At 24.8% G+C, this 23,108-nt stretch overlaps 1 protein-coding gene across 12 annotated transcripts in view; it reads left to right on the forward strand.

Moving 5' to 3' along the window:
* Window positions 1–23,108, forward strand: part of LOC107452311 (cell adhesion molecule Dscam1) — a 113,306-nt gene that overhangs the window by 13,994 nt on the left and 76,204 nt on the right. The window contains exons 1-2 of one of the 12 annotated variants that reach the window (XM_071178566.1): window positions 2,675–2,910; window positions 3,314–3,610. The exons of 4 other annotated variants lie outside the window; for them this stretch is intronic. In XM_071178566.1, the coding sequence (XP_071034667.1) occupies window positions 2,766–2,910; window positions 3,314–3,610 (442 nt within the window). In that variant the 5' untranslated portion in view covers window positions 2,675–2,765. Of the gene's footprint in view, window positions 1–2,674; window positions 2,911–3,313; window positions 3,611–5,159; window positions 5,430–5,535; window positions 5,833–8,836; window positions 8,984–9,414; window positions 9,712–11,174; window positions 11,441–11,551; window positions 11,849–13,726; window positions 14,002–15,350; window positions 15,648–16,480; window positions 16,750–17,165; window positions 17,463–18,544; window positions 18,816–18,984; window positions 19,282–21,820; window positions 22,014–23,108 lie in introns of those variants that run through there. 7 more of the 12 variants (XM_071178582.1, XM_071178565.1, XM_071178580.1 and 4 more) reach the window with 7 other exon arrangements.

Here is a 23,108-nt window from a genome sequence, read left to right on the forward strand (position 1 = left end):
GTAAACTTCTTGCATGAAAATTTATAGTTCCGACAATATTGATACTACTAAAATAAGAATACGATTTAATACTGTTACGTTTTTATTATTATTCTATAACTCCTGAAAAAATGTCATTCATTTAAAATAGTTCCTTATATTAACCCAATACGTCTGCTTTGCAACAAGAAAAACATCCCAGTAACATGGAAAAAACATGTTATTAAATTTTTTTTCAAAGGTATATGTTTCGTGTTTTTATTTTAGTTGTCATTCCTTACGCAATGTTGAAAATTTAAATAAAATACTGTTTAATTTTATATCAATTTAAGGGACATACGGTTGGTTTTGATAGATTTCGGGACAAGTAAATACAAACAAGTTTTTTTCATCAACTCTGTACATTTGTTTTGTTACACGGATCTTATTCTTGCAGGGAAAGCAAATTTAGTCCCAACGATATGAAGAAACTTGCTATTTGAATTTTTAAAAAAAGTATGTATTTGCTATTTTTATTTGATAACTAATTTTTCTTGGCAGTGCAGTAAATTCAGATAAAATTCTGCTTTATTTTGTATAAAATTTTAGTCAATTTTAGTCTTTTTCTGGACACGTAAACACCCTAGTAAAAATGAGGGATATGATCCTTCTTTTAACCCTTTTGCGAATTAGAAAATTCCAGTTCAAAATTATATTCCAGAAAAGCCAAGAAAATCGTGGTGATCGCATGCATCCACGACGAACAGCTCTGCTTAGCATTTACATTTTTCGAAATAGAGTTTTTTTAAAGAAAAAAAATAAAACGATTGTTTTGTTACAATTGATCATACTCTTACAGGGAACTATTTTTACTCCCTTGCAATCCTGTAACATACTTTAAGTAACATCCTATTTAAATTTAAAAAGTTGTATTAATTTTATTTACTTATTCATTGCAATTTCAGAAATATAGATGCTTCATCTGGAAAAGTTAATGTTAGTGTTGTTAAGCAATTTCGTTTGCTTTCAATGAGTTATTTTCTTGCATATAACTGTTGATTCGGATAACAGTAATGCTACTACAACAACGATGCTATATTATTGCGATACATTTTTTTAATTTATTTAATGTTCAGAAAAATATAATAATTCAACATATTTACTCTGCAGATTTGCTATGTTATGTTACCGTATTTTTGCTGGAGAAATAATTTTTAACTTGATTAGAAAACATAATATTTTTATTTGGTTGAAGTAAAAACATACAAGTTCTATAATTTGATTGATATTTATGATATTTAAATTGTTTCCAAAAATGTATTAGATTAGTGCTGGTTTATCTATACTTTCCCTTTTAAAATGGCCCGAAAATATCCACAAAAATACTTTCACTCTTTTTATATTTCCGGGGCACATTTAAAATGTCAATAATTTGTTAAAACAGTGATATATAAAACATTTCAGATATCAATTAATTGGGGTAATAGGTTGAATGATGCCATCGCATCATAAATAATTTACGATTCCAAAGCAATTTCACCTCAAAATGTTACGTTTCGTTAATATGTTTCAAAAATTATAAGACACATAAAATATGTTCTACTAGAAAACTTACACGGAACTATGTTTTTGTTATGTTTTTTTTTTTTTTACGAGTAGTATTCTACTTTTAAAAAATAGGTGTCGGTCAGGTGGCAGAGCGGTTAGCGTGGCTAACTGCGAAGCCAATGAATGCGGGGTCGAATCCCGTTCAGGGTATGAATGTTTTTCTCTAGGTGCTGTCCTCTGTTGTGTTACGCCGACCCTAGGGGTTAGGAAAGGGGATATGCTGCAGCGTGGCGTGGGTGATGTTACTCGCCTCCGTGACGTTGATCACAAGATGCTCATCAGGAAACGTAAAATGAGCAACACTTCCGGCACCTTCCATAGCAAAAAAAATGAAAAAATAAACTTCTATCATATTCTAAATTTCCGGAAAACCAAATGTTGTTATACAGTGATATATTTTGTACTATCCAGTTGTTATAGTTGCTATAGAAAACTATTTACAATCCATTGAAATAAAAAAATAATTTCCATGGAATATATTAGATTTATTTTTTTTTTAAAATTTTATTTAATTTTTTTCTTTTTTCACCCGTCACTGCGATATTTATCGATGTGTGGCTCTGTAGTCTGATAAACTACGTAGTGCTTGCTTTATATTTTGTTTACTCTAATTCCTACTGGCATGCACCTTTGTTACGTATTAATTGCATTTATCAAACTAATTCGATATTTAAATTTTAAATTTTATGTTTGTATTTGTTAATTTCATGTTTATGAATGATACTTTTTTTACTATTGAAAGAAAAATACTTGCATTATTTACTTTTATTTTTAAAAAAATATTTTTATCATTACCAATTCATAAAAACAATTTCCGACAAAACGTAAGAGCAAAGAACAAAGTCAATGAACACAATTTTTAGATAATTTAAGCTTCAAATTGCCTAAAAATTACGTTATTATGCTTACCATAATAACCTTATTGTTTTCAGTGTTAAAAAATAATATTACAATCATTTGTGCAAGTCAATAATGGTATCTGTAGTGATAAATTAAATAAAATATACTTTTTAAAGTAGTCATGAAATTAATATTTTTTGTTTCTAATTTAAACGATATGTGGCGCTGCAACGCAATTTGTTTAGGGAACGCTTAGTTTTATATTATTGTACTCTGTTGAGTGGCAATGAAGTGTTCTGGTCTGTAAACATTTTTCCAATTTCGATCAAAATATTCATTATTACATTTATTGATCAATCATGTATGATTCAATTTCAGGACAAATGTTTAATCCTTATCTAAATAAAACATTTTTATTATACTTATTTTTGCCTGATGTTCAATACAGACTGCTTGTCAATCCCTTCTTTGTGCTATTATGGGTGGTAGCTTCATGTTCAGCAGGTAAGTTGTATACACACTTTATATATCCTAATTTAAACAGTTTCACTATTTGAATTATTATATAATCGAAATATTGAAATAATTTTCGTTGTTTTGTAAGATATATATTACTAAATACTTCAGCTTTTGGATCGTTATTGGTATTTGAATAATTTTCTAAGTAATAAAAATAAAGTATTTGGCGTATGATAATAAACGGAAATTAATTTACAACAAAATTCAAAAGATAGGTGCGAGAAATTTATTTCCCATTCTATGTTTTATACTACAATTATACAACTTGGTATTAAATTTAAGAAAAAAATTATAATTATTAAAAATAAATAAATTATTTAATGTACAAAACATTGGCAAATGCTTTTTGATCTTAAAATTGACTTACCAAAAATGTTTTTTTTTACAGTTTCTGTCAAAGAAGAATCACCAATTCTGAATCCAGTGTTTATTCCACAAAACTTAGCTCTTGGTGACATGACTGAACTTACCTGTACAATCAAAAAGGGTAGTTTACCAATAAAATTTGAATGGTTTCACAATCATAATAAAATTATTGAAAATCGAAATTATAAAATATCCAGTTCAAAAATAAGTTCACAATTTCTGATCGAAGAGATTAAAGCATCAGATATTGGTAATTATACTTGCACAGCAAGTAACACGTATGGGGAAGACAGAAAAACAGGAGCAGTCGTAATCGAAGGTAATTTATATCATTTTTACTGCTTATGACTTATAATTTTTGCAGATTAACATTAAAATTGGATACTTATTTTTTTTTATTTTAAGTTAATTTAAAATATATTGTTTTTCTTGGAATAACAGTGATTATTGCAATTAATTGTAATTTTCAGAAACAGTTTTTACCTTAATAATCAACGCTTTATTAATGAAAAAAATGCTACAATGATTTTTATTTTCAATTTATATATTTTAAAATTGATTATTATTTCTTGAGGAACAATAAACTTCGAAAGGAATTTGTTAGGAAAAAAAGCTAATTTACTGGTTTTTACTATGTTTTTACTGTATATATATATTTTCAGACGCATTAATTATATTTTTCATTAATTATGCTTTCCATAGTATTAACATAAACATTCATTACCAAAATATGTTTTAAAAATTATGTTTATGGGTAGGAAAATTTTCCACGTTTATCATTTCCTTTACATTACGATCATTCCTTTTCTTACTTTTTTCATTGAATTATCATTTTTTTCAAAGTAGAAATATCTTCAAAATATTATGTAAAGTAGAAATATCTTCAAAATATTTTGGTACCTATAATGCTCAATAAAACTTTATTTCTGATTATTCAAAATAGCATTTAATATAACAACAATTCCAAATGATGATATCGAAATTTAGAATATTCTTGTACACAAAAAGATTTTGTAGTAAGTTTTTTAAGAAAATGCCTCATTTTCATGTTTCCAATACATTTTTTAAAGCAAGTAGAAATTTACACATTACGTATTACGGTTATAGAGTACTGATGTCATTTATATAGATATAGAAAATGTCTGATCTTACAAATAACAGGGTTTTGATCAAGCAACATTTGTACATTTACATCTAGATACATTTGTTTATATTTTACGCAACTCGTATTTGTAGTTTGTAAGTCCATTAATGCTAAATTTTTTCAAATGTAAAGCCCATTTATGCATAAATGTAAAATTCATTGAATTTTAAACTTTGGTCCTTTATGCTTAGTAACTACTACTAATATAACAAATGTACCATGCTATCCAACTTGTATATGCTAAGAAGCTCTTATTTCAATATTCATAGTCTTTGTCCCATTTAAATAACGAATTTTTTTGGTATTTAAACGCAAATTATACTTATTGAACATAATCTTGAGCTCTAATTCACATTTATTAAGTTGTTGATCTATTCCCAGCAACTATCAGTGCCTATTAATTAAATCTCTGTATTTTATATTTCACTTAACAAACTATTATACTGTAATTGAAACTCGTCATACGAAAGAAGTTTGCTTTGAATTAATATTTTTTAGCCCTTTTTGATTCAATAGAAATATTTGTACGAATTTCGATTTTGAATTTTGTATATGTATTCACGATAAAATATCTTGAGATTAAAAAAAGTATTCAAGTAATGCATTTGAAAATTTTAGAACATAGGTAATTACTTTTTGGTTCAATACAGAATAAAATATAACAATTATGATTACAATAAGGAGTTTTTTTCTGATTTGGTTCAGTCCACTGACGATATGTGGCGCTACAATACTATCTGAATACTTTTGATTCTATTTACAATAGCCATATTTAAAATATCTTCTAATGAAAAGCAAACAGCAGTTGGAAGCTGTGTATTTGCTAATAAAAACATTATTTTATTTTCATGGTATATTTTTAGATATACATTAGCATGCAAATACTAAACAGTTAGCACTTTAAGAGTTTTCTAGATGTTTCAGAGATCATTAGCTAAAATGGCGAGAATGATGTTTTTGAACTTATACCTATTGGTTTCCTTCGCACTTGGAGGTAAGCATTTTTACTGTATTTTAATAACCATAGTTATATTTTTAAAAAATTGCAATTTTTTTAACATTATTCAAACGTTAATTAATAAGAAAAATTACTTTTGAAGGGGAAATTTCTGACAGTGAGCCAGTTTTACGGCCAATAATTGTGCCAGCAAATTTAGCTTTAGGAGATATAACTGAAATATCATGTACTATAAAAAAAGGATCCCTTCCTGTCATGTTCAAATGGTTTCATAATGGAAAACAGATTCAATCCCATTCTAAATATAGGATGTCGAATACAGAAAGCAGTTCTCACATTTACATAGGAAAAATTCAGGCAACTGATATTGGTAATTTCACATGTGTTGCAGAAAATTCATTTGGTCAAGATCAAAAAACAGAAAATGTTGTAATCGAAGGTAAGACTTTATTTTGTAGCATAATTCTCTATAAAATGTACAACAAATGCATTTTGTTTCATGATTATTCATTAGAAATACTTCAATATCTTTCGTCAGTACTTTCTTTCTGTTACATAGATCCTTTTCTTGAAAAGAAATTTCTTTTTATTCCCAGCGACACGTTTTGAAACATAATACATTGGAACAATGAAACTCAAAATATTATATACTACGATATTTTACTTGATTCGTCATAATTTTATGTGATATTTAAAGTTGAGAAAAATTTTTGAATTATTACTTTCTATTAAATTAATCTAGGGGATATTTTTTTTCATTTTAGGAGTTTTCTAGACATGTAAATGTCTAGTAAAAGTAAATGAAATGACCCTTGAAATAGTTGATTTCCTGTACATTCCTTTTATTACATGCATTATTTTCTCCCTGAGAAGATAATTTACATTCCCGTTTATATGCTATAAGAAGCATGTTGCGTGAATTAGAGAAAAGTTACATTGTTTCTCATTTTTATTAAGCAATTATAGAACATAACAAGAAATGTGATATATAAAAGGCGAAATGTCGACGTTTTAAATTAATTTAGGGGATGTTTGGTTGGTTTTAGGTGGTTGAATTCTTACATAGAAATGATTTATAGCTTCGACAACAAATAATACATAAACAAGAAAATCTAATATTGTAACGTCTTTCTATCTACATTTCATTATCAATAGTTCATTATATCTACATTTACTTTGTTACATGGATCATAGTCTTGCAAGAAAAATAGTTTAATTTCTAATAATATGCCAAAAACATGTTATTTGAATTGAAAAAAAAGTATATGCTTCATATTTTTATTTTATTTGCAATTTTGTACCCAATTTCAAAAGCGTAAATAAAATTGTATTTTATTTCATATGAATTTAAATTATCTTTGATTAGATTTGGTAACTTTCTTTACACGATATCCAGAAATGTAAGGGGAAATGATCACTCCTTTGAAATAATTCTTTACATCAACTATGTATATTTGCTTTGTTACATGAAACATATTCTTGCAGAGAAAACAGTTTTAATACCATTACTATGCAAACAAAAACATATTTTTTTGAATTAAGAGAAAAAAGTATATATTTTTATTTGAATTGTATTTTTCTTTACTCAATGTTGAAAATTACGTGATATCTCATTTTACATCTATTTTGTTTGGTTTTGGTAGTTTTCCTTTCGAAAATAAAGGAAATGATCCTTTTTTTTAACCCTTTATGGGCAAAAAAGTTTAATTAAAAATTTAGTCTAGGAAAGCCAAGAGAATTGTGGTTATGGTATGCATATCCATGATAAAGACATTTGCTTATCTTTACATTTTTCAAATTTAAAAATGGTTGATTAAGAATTGCATCGGTTAAAAAATCAAAAAATTTTCAATTTTTGTGAAATTTTTGTTGTCTAAGATGATGATTGTCTATATCGCCCCTGAAACGGATTAAAATAGATTATTATATCAACCCTGTACATTTGTTTCGTTACATACATCATATACTTACAGGAAAAAAGTTTACCTTCCCAGATTTTAAGAAACATGCTATTTGAATTTTTCTTAAAAATGTGTTAATTTGTTGTTTTGTTTCATTCATTATTTCTTTCTGCATAGCTATAATTTAATGAATATTAATATTTTATTAAATAAATTTTTATTTTGAGAAATTAATGTTTGTGATATTATGCAAATTCGATTGTTTTTAGTAGGTTATATTCTCGCAAGCAAATAATTGATGAGTCGGTCAGCAATAATATTACTTTAGCAAGGATACGATATTATATTGTGATCTATTTTTAATTTACTAAATGTACAGAAAAATAAAGAATATAAACATTCATCATATCCAATCTGCAGAGTAACTATAATACATTTAAATTTTTTTGCTGGAGACATCGATAGAGAACATAATATTTTTAATTTAAGTAAGAATATATGTATTTTATAATTTGTTTGAAATTCATAATCTTTGAAGTTTTTCATATTAGATTAGTGCTGGTTTGTCTATATTTTTCTGTTTAAAATGGCCAGAAGATACCCACAAAAAAGAATGATTTTACTTTTTTCTTGTAACATTTAAAATATTTACAATTTTAGATGACCGTAATGAATAAAATTATTTCCTTAAAGTAAAAGTCTATCTTTATCATATATACTCAATTTCCGGAAATGATAAAATTCATTGTTATGATATATTTTATACTATTGGTTATGATTGCAATCGAAAATTAATTACTATCAAATGAAATAAAAAGATAATTTTGCACAGAATTTTTCCACAGATTTTTCTGTATTTTATTTATACTTTTTTCTTCTTTTTTACGATATTAATCGATACGTGGCTCGTCAGTCTGATAAACTACGTAGCGCCTGTTTTAATTTTATTTACAGTGGATTCTACTGGGATGTGTTTGTAACACTTATTAATTGCATTTCTCAAATTAATTCGATATTTATGTTTTATATTTATTAATTTTATATTTACAAGTAATACTATTTTTATTATTGAGAGGAAACTACTTATTTTGGTTTTCAGAATTTTTTTTACCACACAAGTAAAACATAACCCGACAAAAAGAAAGAAAAAGACCAAAAAAATGCTTTTCATCCGTGAAATTATGATACAGCTACTAAGCACGTTTTATTTCATAATCATTATTTTTATTTAATTTACTACTTGAAAAATTGCAAAAATAATCTTATTGTTTTCAGCATTACGAAATAATTATGTAATAATTTATGTAACTCACTAAATGTTTTTGAGCAGATAAATGAAATAAAATATACTTTTTAAAAGTAGTAATAAAATAAATAATTTTTTGTTTCTGATTTAAGCGATATGTGGCGCTGCAACTCCTTTCGTAAAGGAAACGCTTAGTTTCATATTATTATATTCTTTTAAGTGGCAATGCAGTATTTTGGTCTGTAAACATTTTCCCATTTTTGATTCATATATTCATTTTTGTTTTTATTAACCAATCATGTACGATTCAATTTTAAAGCAATTTTTTTATATTTTTCAAAATAAAAAACTTTTTATGAATTTATTTTTGCTTGACGCTCAACATAGACCGATTGCCAGTCACTTCATTGTGCTATTATGGGTGGTAGCTTCATGTAACGCAGGTAAGTTGTTTACACATTTTATACATCCTATTCTTAAATGTTTACTTTACAATTCGAATTAATATATTAAAATTACTTTATAATTAATATTATGAAATAATTTTCATTATTTTTTAAGAAAACTGCAACTAAATGCAACTAGATTTTAATCGTTATTAGTATTTCGATAATTTTCTATGTAATGAAAATAAAATATTTGTTGTATGATAATAAATAGAAATTAATTAACATCAAAAATTAAAAGACAGGTGGAAATATTTTATGTCACATTTGATTATTTATTTAAGTTTTAAACTGCAAGATCAATTATGCAACATGGTAATAAATTTAAAAAGTTATTATTCTTGAAAATGAACACAATATTTTATAATGTATAATAAGCAGAAAAAGATTAAATGTTAAAATATGATCTTTAAAAATGTTTTTTATAGGTTCTACCAAAGAAGAATTACCAGTTTTGAATGCAATGTTTATTCCTCCAAATTTAGCTCTCGGGGACATGACGGAACTTTCCTGCATAGTCAAAAAAGGAAGTTTACCATTAAAATTTGAATGGTTTCACAATCATAATAAAATAATTGAAAATCAAAATTATAAAATATCCAGTTCAAAAATAAGTTCACAATTTCTGATCGAAGAGATTAAAGCAACCGATATTGGTAATTATACTTGCACAGCAAGTAACACGTATGGGGAAGACAGAAAAACAGGAGCAGTCACAATCGAAGGTAATTTATATCATTCATATTCATATACCAATCATAATTTTCAAAGAAATTGCAGTAGCTTTTCTATTTTTGTTTATTTGAAAGTGTTGTTTTTCTTTTCACTTCCCACAATAATAATTATTTGTAATTATATTAAAGAGGAATTTTATTTCTGATTATTTCACACTATTAAATTTTTTTAAAATTTAAAGTGTGGTAATAAAGTGCAATATATTAAATGGGGATATAGAGATCCTGAATATTCGCCAAAATATCTCGTAAGTACTGAGATACTTGGGCGTTTTTCTTAAGAAGTTTCGTGTTTATATCCAGTTTCAAATACATTGTTTTAAAATAATGAAAATTTATGATGAACATATTATGATTATAAGATACTGATATCAGTTATGCAATTATTCTGAGTTTCTAAATTTAATGGTCATTCCAAAAGAAAACTTAATAATTTTAATTGTCACCATTTATCCTATATTGTTATATTATAGTAATTATGAAGCTTTTGTATTATAAAATTTGTAAGCAACTTCTACTAATGAAACAAATTAATCATATATTTTTATTTCCTTTAGCTAAATAAGCGTTTCTATAATTTTTCAAATCTTCTGCAAAAAGAAATGCTAAAAAAATTTAAAGGAGAAAGCAATATTTGTAATGTGTTATTTTAGATTATTCAGGTAAAATGTTTACATTGCTCAATCAAATATAATTGAAAATACAAGCAACAACTTTGCATTATTTATTAAAGCGTAAATTGTTTTAATCAAATCCATAAATTTGCATTCATTACGCTTTTCATTATTTTAGAAAAGTATTATTGCCGTGTTTTACCTTACTCCGTAATTATGCTGTTCTTTACCTTATTCTTTCGAATAATTCGTTATGTGGTCTTAAAACCTATCGTAATAGATACAAAAAAGTTTTTTTTCAGTATTTATTTAACCTCTATATGTTAATAGAAATATTTAATTCAAACCGTACTTTATTCCGTTCTTTGACTGTACCTTATTCTGCTTAGTGATTTGTTTTGTGATTTTTAAACTCCTAACAATTGTTACATTTATTTTCTTTTTTTAACCGCTATGTCTTAATAGAAATATTTAAAGCGAATTTTTACTTTATTCTGTATTTTTACTGTACTTTACCTTATTCTTCCGAGTAATTCATTTTGTGGTCATAAAACTCATCACAATTGGTACAAAAATGTGTACTTTTTTCTTAGTATCTATTTATTCGCTATGTTTTAATTAAAATATTTCAAACAAATACGTATATAAAATTTAGATTAAACATTTGCTGCAATTAAGACTTAATATTTTTATATTTAAATTATATATTTACGAATATTATAGCACAATAAAAAAATTTTTGGGCGACTATTTTCGCAAAAACATCACAATTTTGATTATTTTCAGAAAGTTTTTTCTGATTTGTTTCTATCTTCAGACGATATGTGGCGCTACAATACCATAAATGTTCTTTTATTCCATTTACAATAGCTATATTTGAAAATGTTTTGTTAAGTGAAATAGATGATATATGCTAAACTGTGTATTTATTACCTAAAAAGCATTATTTTGATATTATGACTAATATTTTCTAGCTATGCCTTAACATGCAAATATTTAAAAAATTAGCATTAAAAAAGTTTTCGAGATTTTTCAGAAACCTTTAAATAAAATGGCGAGATTGGTGTTCTTTAACTTTTACCTATTGGTTTCATGCACACTTGGAGGTAAGCTTTTTTACTGTTTTTATTTCTTTTTTACGATCCATAGTTACATTTTAAAAAATTGCAAATTTTCTAACATTAAACGTAGATTATTATGAACACTTACTTTTGAAGGTGAAATATCTAACAGCGAGCCTGTTTTACGTCCGATGATTGTTCCAGCAAATTTAGCCTTAGGAGATATAACTGAACTATCATGCACTATAAAAAAAGGATCCCTTCCTGTCAAGTTCAAATGGTTTCATAATGGAAAACAGATTCAATCCCATTCTAAATATAGGATTTCGAATATAGAGAGCAGTTCTCACATTTATATAGGAGAAATTCAAGCAACTGATATTGGTAATTTCACATGTGTTGCAGAAAATTCATTTGGTGAAGATCAAAAAACAGAAAATGTTGTAATCGAAGGTAAGACTTCATTTTGCTACATAATTCTCTACAAAATATTCAATTAATGCTCTCTGTATCACACATGTTCATTAGATACTTTTGATTATATTGGCACTGTGTGTTTTTTATTGTTGCATGTTCTTGCAATGAAATTGCTTTCATTCTTCTTATATGCATTGATTAACAATTTATTTGATATAAAAGAAATTATATATTCTGCAATATTATTTGTTTTCAGATAATGGAGTTTAATTCTAAATAAATTTAAGTGAGATTTGTTTAATTTTTAAATGTTTACATGCTTGATTGAAAGTAATTTTTAAGTATAGCAATAATATTTTAGAAATTTAATATTGTTATATACATTTTAATATTGTTATATACAGTTTAATATTGTTACATATGACTTTTACATACATAACTCTTCTGACTGTTCTATATGTCGTTTAAAAGACTGTTTATTACTCAGCTTACTTGAAATAATTCTTTATATTGACCCTGTACATTTGTTTTGTTACATGGATACTATTCGTGAAGGGAAAAAAGTTTCGTTAAGGTAATAGTCAAGAAACATGTTATTTAAAGTTGGAAAAATGTATATATTTTGTATTTCTGTTTGATTTGCCATTTTTTACACAATATTGTACTATATATATATTGTACTACATAATGTTGTACACAAAGTAAAAATATACTGATTTACTTTATATCTATTTAAACTAGGTTTGGTTTTGGTAGTTTTAAGGACTTGTAAATGTCAGCGAAAAGTAAAGGAAATGACAATTTCATTAAAATAGTTACTTATATAAATTCTGTACATTTGTTTTATTAAATTTATACATTGTACATACTCTGCATATTTTTTTGCGAACAAATGATTATCCTTCTTAGCTATGTACTTTTGGAAACACGTTGTTTAAATTTTTTTTTAACAAAGACAAAAGTTTTGTAATTTTACTTGATTTGCTATTTCTTTCCGCAATGTTAAAATTAGTGATTCATTATAAAAATTAATATAAGTGATATTATGCAATTTTGAGTAATTTTTTAATAGGTTTTATTTTATGAGTCGAACAACAATTATAATGCTGAACAAGGTCACGATATTATATTGTGATATATTTTTAATATACTAAGTGTCCAGAAAACGTAAAGGATATTATCAATTAACATATCCACTCTGTATGTTTGCTGCTCTATGTTAACAAACGTTTTCTCCGGATAATTAATTCTTAGCACCATTAGGAAAAATATTGTTTTAAATTCGTTGAGTAATAATATATGTGCTTTGTTATTATATTCAAGTTTACCATACTTAAATTATTGTTAAAATGTAAAAAAATAGCTCTAGTTTACTTACAATCACCCGTTTTAAGATAGCCAGAAAAAAATCCACCAAAAAGTGATTTTATATTTTTTGTATATATTTTCAAACAACATTTAAAACTTATGAAACAATGACTTGAAAAAAATTTTACCATTGTAATCTGGTAATTTGTTCAATGGGTAATTAGGGATAATTACCGCTTAAACCGTTGCATAATTATTTTACTATTCCAAAGTATCACCAAAAATGCTACATTTTGTAAATGTCATACATACAGAATACCATCAGACATGTATGAATTATATTTTTTCGAAAATATTCAATGAACTATTATTTTAAAAAACTATTTCTTAAAACGAATATATATTCTGAATTTCTGGAAATTCGAGTGTTGTAATTTTGTGGTTGCATTGACATATTTTGAACATTCCAGATATAGTTGAAATCGAAAACTGAATAAAAGTGTTGAAAAAGGTAATTTTTAAAGGAATACTTCCTTCAAATTTTATCTTTCTTTATTTTATTTACATATTTCCTTTTCTTGAAATTTCGTTCCGATATTAATCGATGTGTGGCGCTGCAGTCTGATAAACTACGCAACTTGTTTAATATTTTATTAACCCTAATTCCTACCAGCATGCAATAAATACACATATTAATTTTATTACTTGAATTTATCATATAATTCAAAACTATTACATTACATTGTTGTCAATCAATTTAGCATAAATTGTTTTTTAAAGTTTTATTATGATATCGAATATCCATATAGATAAGTGGAAAAAACGCTTTAGGATTTATTACATTTTACTGACGCTGCTTATTGACGTCTTCTTTCAACATGGTGAGTAGTATTTTCAAGGTTTTTATCAATATATACAATTTCAGCTTATCAGGTACTCTTTTTAACAAAATTAGTATTTTTACATAATATTTGATAGTCATAATAAATTTAATTATTTTAATTTTACCTTTGTCGTTCAAACCATGTTTTATTATTGTAATTCTTCCAAAATATACTTAACTGACTAATAAAATATATTCATTAAAATTAAATGTCTCAACACCTGAAACAAATGTTTTGCTCAAGTTATTTTATTAATTTAATGAAGATCATTAAAGCAATTATTTTGTCAATTACTAGGTCAAATATTTTCTTTATTGTAATTTTGAAGTAAGTAATTTAAAATGAGATGCACACATAGTGCTTAGTTTACAAAAAAGTATTTGATATTATCATAAATTAAAATAATGACTGTAATTCAATTACAAAGATGAAAACACAACTTAATTTTAACAAATTTTATTTATTTACTTTTATGAAATACTTAGCAATTTTATAAATAAGCAGTTTTTTCAACAGTATGGTGTTAACATTTTATTTAACGGAATCAAATCAGTTTCACTTTAAGAAATTATGCTCTTTTTTAAAAACCTTTTAATTAATAAATAATTACATAAATTGGTTATGATAAGAGTATTTGAACGACTATTAGTTGTTAACGCTTTTTTATCAAAATGCAAAATTCTTTTCAAAGGAAATTTTTATACTTTAGTTTAAGATATGCATTATGAAATTGACATTAAATAATCATTTCCAATAGAAACAATACTAACAGCTGAGATGGTTTAAAATGAATTAATTTATTAATTCGTGCTCTCTCAAACTTAACAATCCAGAAAATATTTTAAAAGAAGAAATCAAACTTTTATTCGTATCATGAAAGTTGCTTTTTCCTCCAATATTTGTACATTGCAATAAATAAAAATTATTTACATTAAGCACTTTATATTATTTTTATTGCAAAATTTCCTGAAATTTTATTCAAAAAATCTTGAATATCAAATTAATTGCAACGTACAAATTCATAAACAATTCGCAGTAAAATTATTTAAAAAAAACACACACATTCTCTTCCACTTTCCTTGTTTTCTTAAATAAAATCTTAAACTTACAGCTATATTTTATAGGCTATTGCAAACTAATGATGATACAATTTTTTTTTTTTTTTTTTGCAAAATTATGTATTATTTGTGAGATAACATCAATAGTGCTATCAAATATCTTCGAAATTTACTCACCTAGTTTTTATACTATAGTAACAAACATTTAAAGAAAATAATTACTACAATATATTTTGTTTTCAATTATTTTCATCCTCTATATTGAATAAAATTAAACTCTTTGTTTAGCTCTTTGTGAAGAAGAACCACCAGTTCTTAATCCTATGTTCATACCACCAAATTTAGCAATAGGAGATATGACAGAAATGACTTGTACTATAAAGAGAGGAAGCCTACCAATCAGCTTTACATGGCTCCATGATTATAAACCTATATCTTTACATCAAAAATACAAAATATCAAAAACTGATATCAGCTCACTTCTTCGAATTGGAAAAATTGAAGCATCTGATATTGGAAATTATACATGTGAAGCTTTAAATATCTATGGAAAAGATAGCAAAAGTCAAAGCGTAGTAATTGAAGGTATTATAGTTTTGATTACTTAATTTTTAATAATAAAGGTAAATAGGAAAATGTAATTGTTTTTCAATTGGTATTGTTATTATTCAATTGTTATTGTATTCCAATTTATTTTTTAAAAGTGAATAAAAGAATTTCATACTGAAATTTATGTAACTGTTTTCTTATGACAAGTATTAATACAAATATGTGTAAAAAAAAAATTATGAAAAAATGAGAATTTTGTATAAAAACCTGTATGAACTCTAGTGACATTATTTATTTTTGAAGTGTCAATTGAAGAATTGTTAGTATTTATATATTAAAATTAGAGTAATAAAATTATTTTTTTAGTATTCATACACAATTAGAAACTTTTTTGAATTATAGTTCGAATTTACTGCAACCATTGTACTATGTCAGGTGAACCATTTGATCATACGAATGAATTTTTCTAGTACTTGATAACATGATAATATGTGTTGATTTAAGCAAAACTAATGTTCAAATTAACACCTTATTAAGGTTTTTACGAAACATTATTCAACGAATTATTATGGCAATATTATGGCTTAAAATTAAGTTGATTATTTTTTAAGAGTTAGAGTTCTAAATAGCAGGAATGCGTATTTTAAGCATCTCTACTTCTCAAATTTTTGTAAACTTTAACTGATATTTATTTCGACAATAGCCTGACACAAACAATATACTTTTTAAAAAAATTTATTTTTGATATTAAACAAGTAGCAATTATATTTCTTGATCTAATTGTTTTTTGTTTTTTTAATATTCATACTTTTATTCCAAATTTTAGCGATGTGTGGCGCTGCAATTGAAAATGTGGAGAGCGTGCATCCACAAACAGTAGTGCTGCAAACTATTTGTTATGGATTAGTATCATGATCTTCCTTGTTATTATCTTAATTTCGTTCACTACTATTACTACTACTACAACAACTTCAGCTTAAACTACAACTATTTAAAAAAGAAGCAGTGTATTGTGTGTTTATCTCTAATAATACAAACTAAATTTGTTTCAAAAGCATGTTTCCCGTTCTCCATCCCGTGAAAAGTAAAAGCGTATTCGTCATCGTACTAATATGGATTAAAGCTTTGCATAACCAAGGTAAGTTAAGCATTTTAGTAATTTATATAAAGTTATAATATAACATTTGTTTGAATTTTATATTTTATGAACTGATCAGAGATTTAAAGAAAATTTATCTTTGTCACTTTAGATATATTTTCACGTTAAGAAAAGAACAATAGACGTTTTCTAAAATTTCATTATTCAAGAATATTTCTATATGCAACCAAGATTAACGTCGAAATATTACAAAACTTCACAAATATTCAAAAACATTCATAAATTAATATTTTTACATGCATGCTTAATGCAAAATTATTGTCAAGTATAACTATTAAATGATCTGACAGTTTATTAAATAGAAATTTCCTTCCAATCTGTATCATAAAATTTCAGTTTTATTAAGTTTTATTTTCTTTTTGAGATATATACTTAAATAAATGTTTTTTTTCCAGTGTCAGCAAAGGAAGAAGCTCCATTTTTAAATCCGATGGTTATTCCACCAAATTTAGCGTTAGGTGACATGGCTGAGCTCTCATGTACAATCAAAAGGGGAAGTTTACCAATTAAATTTGAATGGTTTCATAACTACAATAAAGTATCAGAAAATCAAAATTATAAAATATCAAGTTCTAAAATTGGATCTCAATTTCTGATTGAAGAGATAAAAGCTGTAGATATTGGAAATTATACTTGCAAAGCAAGTAATTTATTTGGTGAAGACCAAAAAAATGAAGCTGTAATGATTGAAGGTAATACGTTATTAAATAGTTGAGTTTTTTCTTTAATTGCTGTAACAAATAATAATGAAAAAATATGCTCAATATTGTTATTTAAGTTAATTTTTAATCATTTATTTGTTTTCGTTTCATTTGTTTTTTCAAATATCGAATACATTTTTCAGCTAAAGTCTCTAAACTTCTATTTTCTTTTTTTAAATCTCTCATGAATATGAATAAATCTTCAAGTTATAGCAACTTTAAATATTAGTTCGATATTATGTATTGTATTTAAAGTACTGATGCTAAAAATACTTTATAATTTAAATGAGTGAATAATTCACTCCATCTTTAAATATTAAATATTTCAATATTATCATAAATCAATAATAAAAACGATATTGCATGAAGATATTATAATATATACTAACAATATATGCCTCTATAGATACATAAATAATTGTTTTCTGCATTACTAATATTTAATCATTTGGAATTCTCCAAATAAATAATTTTTCAAAATATATATTTTTTTATGTGATTGCTGCTGATCAATATGTAATCATTTTCTTTAATCCTTAAATATGTCATTGATTGATACTTTTAATATTTTACATTATTTTTGCAGATTTTTTACAAAGGCTTATTTTAAATTCTACACCCTATATGATACACTGCAAATAAAACTCTTTCCTGCAAAACCATTAGTGAATTTTCTAAAATTATAATTGCAAGAAATACATCTTTTCTGTGATTCAAAGATATAAAAAACTTTAGATTTAGAAATTAAAAAAAAAGTCAGTAGTTGCATTGTTTTAGAATTTCAAATGCTAAAAGCATTTGTTATATATTAATGTAAATTATTAGATTATTTAGAATGAATGCATTAAAAAAATTTACCCATGTTACATCTTTATCATACTATAAACTAATTTTGAATTTTATCAAAATCAGATTACTAAAATAAACTTGTTTCTATATATTTATGCAAGTATATGATTATTTCTTTTATTTTTGATAAATTTCTGATATTATAGTTTGTCAAAATAACGGTATAAATAACTGTTATCCATATTTGTAATATTTGACATTATATTTTGACGATATGTGGCGCTGCAATACCATTGGTGTATTTACGTGTGTTATGGTTATTATCCTTTTAGATATCCTTTTAGATATAATCACGTTGCATTTATAATTTTAGGTTATTTAACGTAGAATATCTGTATTCATTTGAACATAATTTTGAAATTTATCTGTAAATTAACAAAAATCATTTTTAGAGAACAACTCGTGAAGCGGGCAGCAATATTTACAAATTTATATGAAAAATGGCGATATCTATTTTATTTTCTTCATTTTTGATATGTACTCTATTTTTAGAAGGTAAGTTTTTAAATTCATTTATTAGGTTGTTTTAGAAATTAAAAATTAATGTAGAAACTTCTATTTATTTAAAAACTAGATGCTACTAAAAGTAGAGCATACAATAAAATTAATAACTAATATTTCTTCAGAGTTAAAAAGATACATTTTATTCTTTATTTTTTTAAAGGCAAAACTGCTGAGAGTGAGCCAGTCTTACGCCCCATGTTTGTGCCGGTAAACTTAGCTATTGGTGATATAACAGAGCTATCTTGTACGATTAAAAAGGGATCTTTACCTGTTTCATTTAAATGGTTTCACAATGGAGAAGAAATTTTTTCTCATTCTAAGTACAAAATATCCAATACAGGAAGCAGTTCTCTTATTTACGTTGGAGAAATTCAAGCAAGTGATATTGGTAATTTCACATGTTTGGTCGAGAATTCATTTGGTCAAGATAAAAAAACAGAAACTGTTGTAATTGAAGGTATTATACTTATTGTTCAGTTATTTACATTTTAAAAAAGAACTATTTTATGCATTAAAATACATTGATAAAACTCTTAAAACTTAAAAATGTAGATTCGTCTTGTAGCTTTTATATTGACATTTAGATCATTATATTTAAAATCTAGATGCCATTAATGTGGAAAAGGATGTAGTACTGAAGAGTGATTCATTTTTGTTCCTTAATTTTTATAAACATTATTAAATAAGAAGTGTATAAAAGTTTATTAGATTACTCCCTTTACTTATATTATGAAAGTGTAAAAATACTTCCATTTTGTTACATCTCTCTACAATGTTAAAATAGCCTTGTCTGGTTGAGTCTCTCATGTTGTTGAAGACTTCTATTTGAGCAAAGTAATCACGTGACATTGCACTTCCATAATCGAACACATTTCGTATATCATTAATTTTATTATTTGAACTTTAAAACTATTCTTTGCTCTTATTGCGTTAAAAATTTATATTATTGTTCAAAATAAAAATGTTGTATTTTTTGTTATAAGTATTCGTTTAGAAATACCTTATAAGTTTTACGATAGTATAAACGCACCATTTCACTTCAAACTATTTTAGTAACCGTTTCACTTTAAAGTATTAACTAAAATATGATGTTTTTAATCCATCATAAATAAATAGTTATTTTTATCCCACTGTATGAAGAACTGTATCAAATCAAAAATGAGTATTTAAAATTGTAAAAAAATATTATGACTTGAATATATGCTTAAATTTTAAAAAAAAAATATAGAGGTATCTTTATTCATGAAATTTTAATAATTGAAAGAAAATTATTTACGGTAAGGGTACATGGCAACATCGTTGAATTGGTTAAAATCAGACATAAAATCAGACAAATTAGACATGAGTAATTGGAAGAAAAGTTAGTTCCATGAAATTAAATACCATAAATTAAATTGACTAATGTTTTGGAGCTAACAGTCTATTTTAGGTCGAAAAATAAAGTTGTATGATTTCAAAACAATCCTTAGTGAGTTAAGCAATCAGATGGCCTTTGTAAGAAACCTTTAAAGAAACATGTATCCTGTTTCTTCAAACATGTTGTAAGAAACATGTATCATTATTCATTTTACCTGAATGAGAATTATGAAAATTCTTAATCCCTATGAAAAAGTTTTATTGTTTTTATCAAGTGCTATTGATGCTACTTCAAATATTTTAGAAGTAGAGTTGACTTAAATGTCACATCCATAATGTTAAAATTTTCAAGGAATGAAGAACTTTGTTTTAGCTTGATTTGCAAAATGATAATGAATTTATTTCTTACACTACTTAAAATGAAGCACTCCTAATTTAAGTAAGTAATTACTCCTTACATTTTTTGAATATTTTGATTTTAGGATAAAATAATTTTGATTGAACAGTTTTTTTAAATTTATTTTAGTTAATATCTGAAGGAAATAACAACTTTTGAAGTATCAATTCTTAACCTAGATTGTGATGAATTAATTTAACAGTAAGTGATTTTAATTCAATGTAAACTTTTTATTGACAGTGTATTATTCAGATTGTTTAATTAATATTTGAATAATACTCTAAAATTATGGGTAAAATTTCTAAAATTTTAACAACATTCACTATTTTTCCATGTTTCTTATATATTTTTTTTACAAAAATTATATTTTAGTATTGAATTTGAATGGAGGTAATTGTTTTGTCTCATAACATACGTTTAAAAAAATACTTTTATAGGTAAATGTTTTTAAAACTTTTGTGTATATCAAGAATTTGAATTAAAGTTAGGATAAAAATCTACAAAAATTGAAATAAAATAACCAAATAATATTTTGCATTATAAAGCATAAAATTTTACCGTAGTCATAAATACTTTATTCAAATACAGAAAATATAATGTTTTATGAAATAGTAATAGTGTGAAAATAGGAAGAAAGTTTCTTAGAAAATTAAGTAAATGATCATTATTATAACAAATGATATTTTAAGTTCTGTAATAAACTAAATATAAATTTTAAATATTGAATTGAGGCGAAAAATAGAATACTAAGTATTTTAAAGAATTTTTCTTGTTAATTTAAAATGTTTTTTAAGAAAGATGGTTATATGAACTTAGATATTTATTTGATTATGCGAATTAATATTTATTTATTAAAAATATATATACACGATTTGCTAGTTAAATTTTTGAATTTATTTTAATTTAAAATTATTTTCACTTTTGAAAACATATATGCTTATATCTTTCCTTTTAAAAGGTCTTATTATTTAATTGATTATTATGTATACCATGCACAATTTTTTAATTATATAATTGATATATTTTAGCAAATAAAATTTATTAATGTTAGCAAATTCATTTAAATACTATTGATATCTGTCGCTGTTTGCTTTTATTATACATTATTTGATACTAAATTTTCAATGTTTCACTTTTTGTTTGCTTGCATAAAACTAATGAGTAAAATTCTTTAGTGTAACTAAATCAGACATGTTTTAACAATAGTTTTAAAATAATACGTTGAGTGGCGCTGCTATACCGTGTTATGACAATAATTGTAGCGTACTCAATATCAGCTTTTATATATTAGTTTTACTGTTGTTCACTACTTAGAAGAGCTTTGGGATATAATGCAAAATTTATTCTAAATTTAACGTACATAATGTTTTTTAAGACTTTTTCCGCAACCAATTTTTGGCTCCTTTGTGCAGTAATGACACGCGTAATTATTATAAGTAAGTAACATATAATATTAGAAATAATGTATTTAGAAATTAACAATGACCGTGTAGTGTTTACATGATTATATATTTTTTTGTCTATCATTCATAATGAAATTATGTATAAATGTGAAACTGATTGAAACTTATTAAGTATGCTGAGTAATTTGAGATTGTATTTTTTCTAAGTGGTCTACATTATTCAACTTAACGAAAAGAAAATACTTTTATTTTAATATCGAGAATGGTTGAAAATGTATGCATGTTACAAAACCTAGAATGGTAATTTAGTTAATCTATACAGTCAAATAATTTTAAAAATCTATTAAGGATTAGTTTTTGTTTTAAAAAAAAAGCAAGCATGTGTTATTTTGCAAAAGTGTCCATTTTTTATTTCCTAATACAATCGCTAAATAGGTAACCAGTCTAACCTACCAATGATTTTGATAAAAATAAGTTTTTTTTATTTTGAAATTGCATTTAATAATTATAAAATTTATTTATGACCGCAACGTCGAAATTTATTTATTATTAATAAAAATTTATTTATGACCATTAGTTGAAGTCACAGATTTTTTAATCTAGTATACAGGTGAAATGATACATTATTTGAATTACTATAAAAACTTGATATTTCAAAATTATTTTACATAACATGTAAAAAATGTCCAATTAATTACAATGTTTTTAGAAAGGTTTGCAATGCAGTGAATTAAAAAATATTTTTGATAAAAAACATTTTATTAATTCTAAAAATAAGCATAAAGCAATAAAATTGTGTATTTCTTAATTAAAAATTCACTGCACCAAAACATTTTAAACAATAACAAAACTTAAAAATGACATACTTTTGAGTTTAATAAGGGCTCTTCTCACTCTCTACGTACAATTTAACATAGTTTACATAGTTAAAAACTTGCAATTTCACAAAATACTTAGCTTTGCGTTGTACAAGTACTTTATATATTATGTATAAACTTATTCATATTCAAGGCAAGTGATTTCAGACATGAACTTAATTAAGTTATATCAAATTAAATTCATTCGTGATTTTTATTTCGTCTGTCACACTGCTATATCGTTTCAAAACTTTTTACAATTTCAATTAAT

The sequence above is a fragment of the Parasteatoda tepidariorum genome, chromosome 3 (assembly GCF_043381705.1).
Source record: "Parasteatoda tepidariorum isolate YZ-2023 chromosome 3, CAS_Ptep_4.0, whole genome shotgun sequence".
NCBI classification, from domain to species: domain Eukaryota; kingdom Metazoa; phylum Arthropoda; class Arachnida; order Araneae; family Theridiidae; genus Parasteatoda; species Parasteatoda tepidariorum.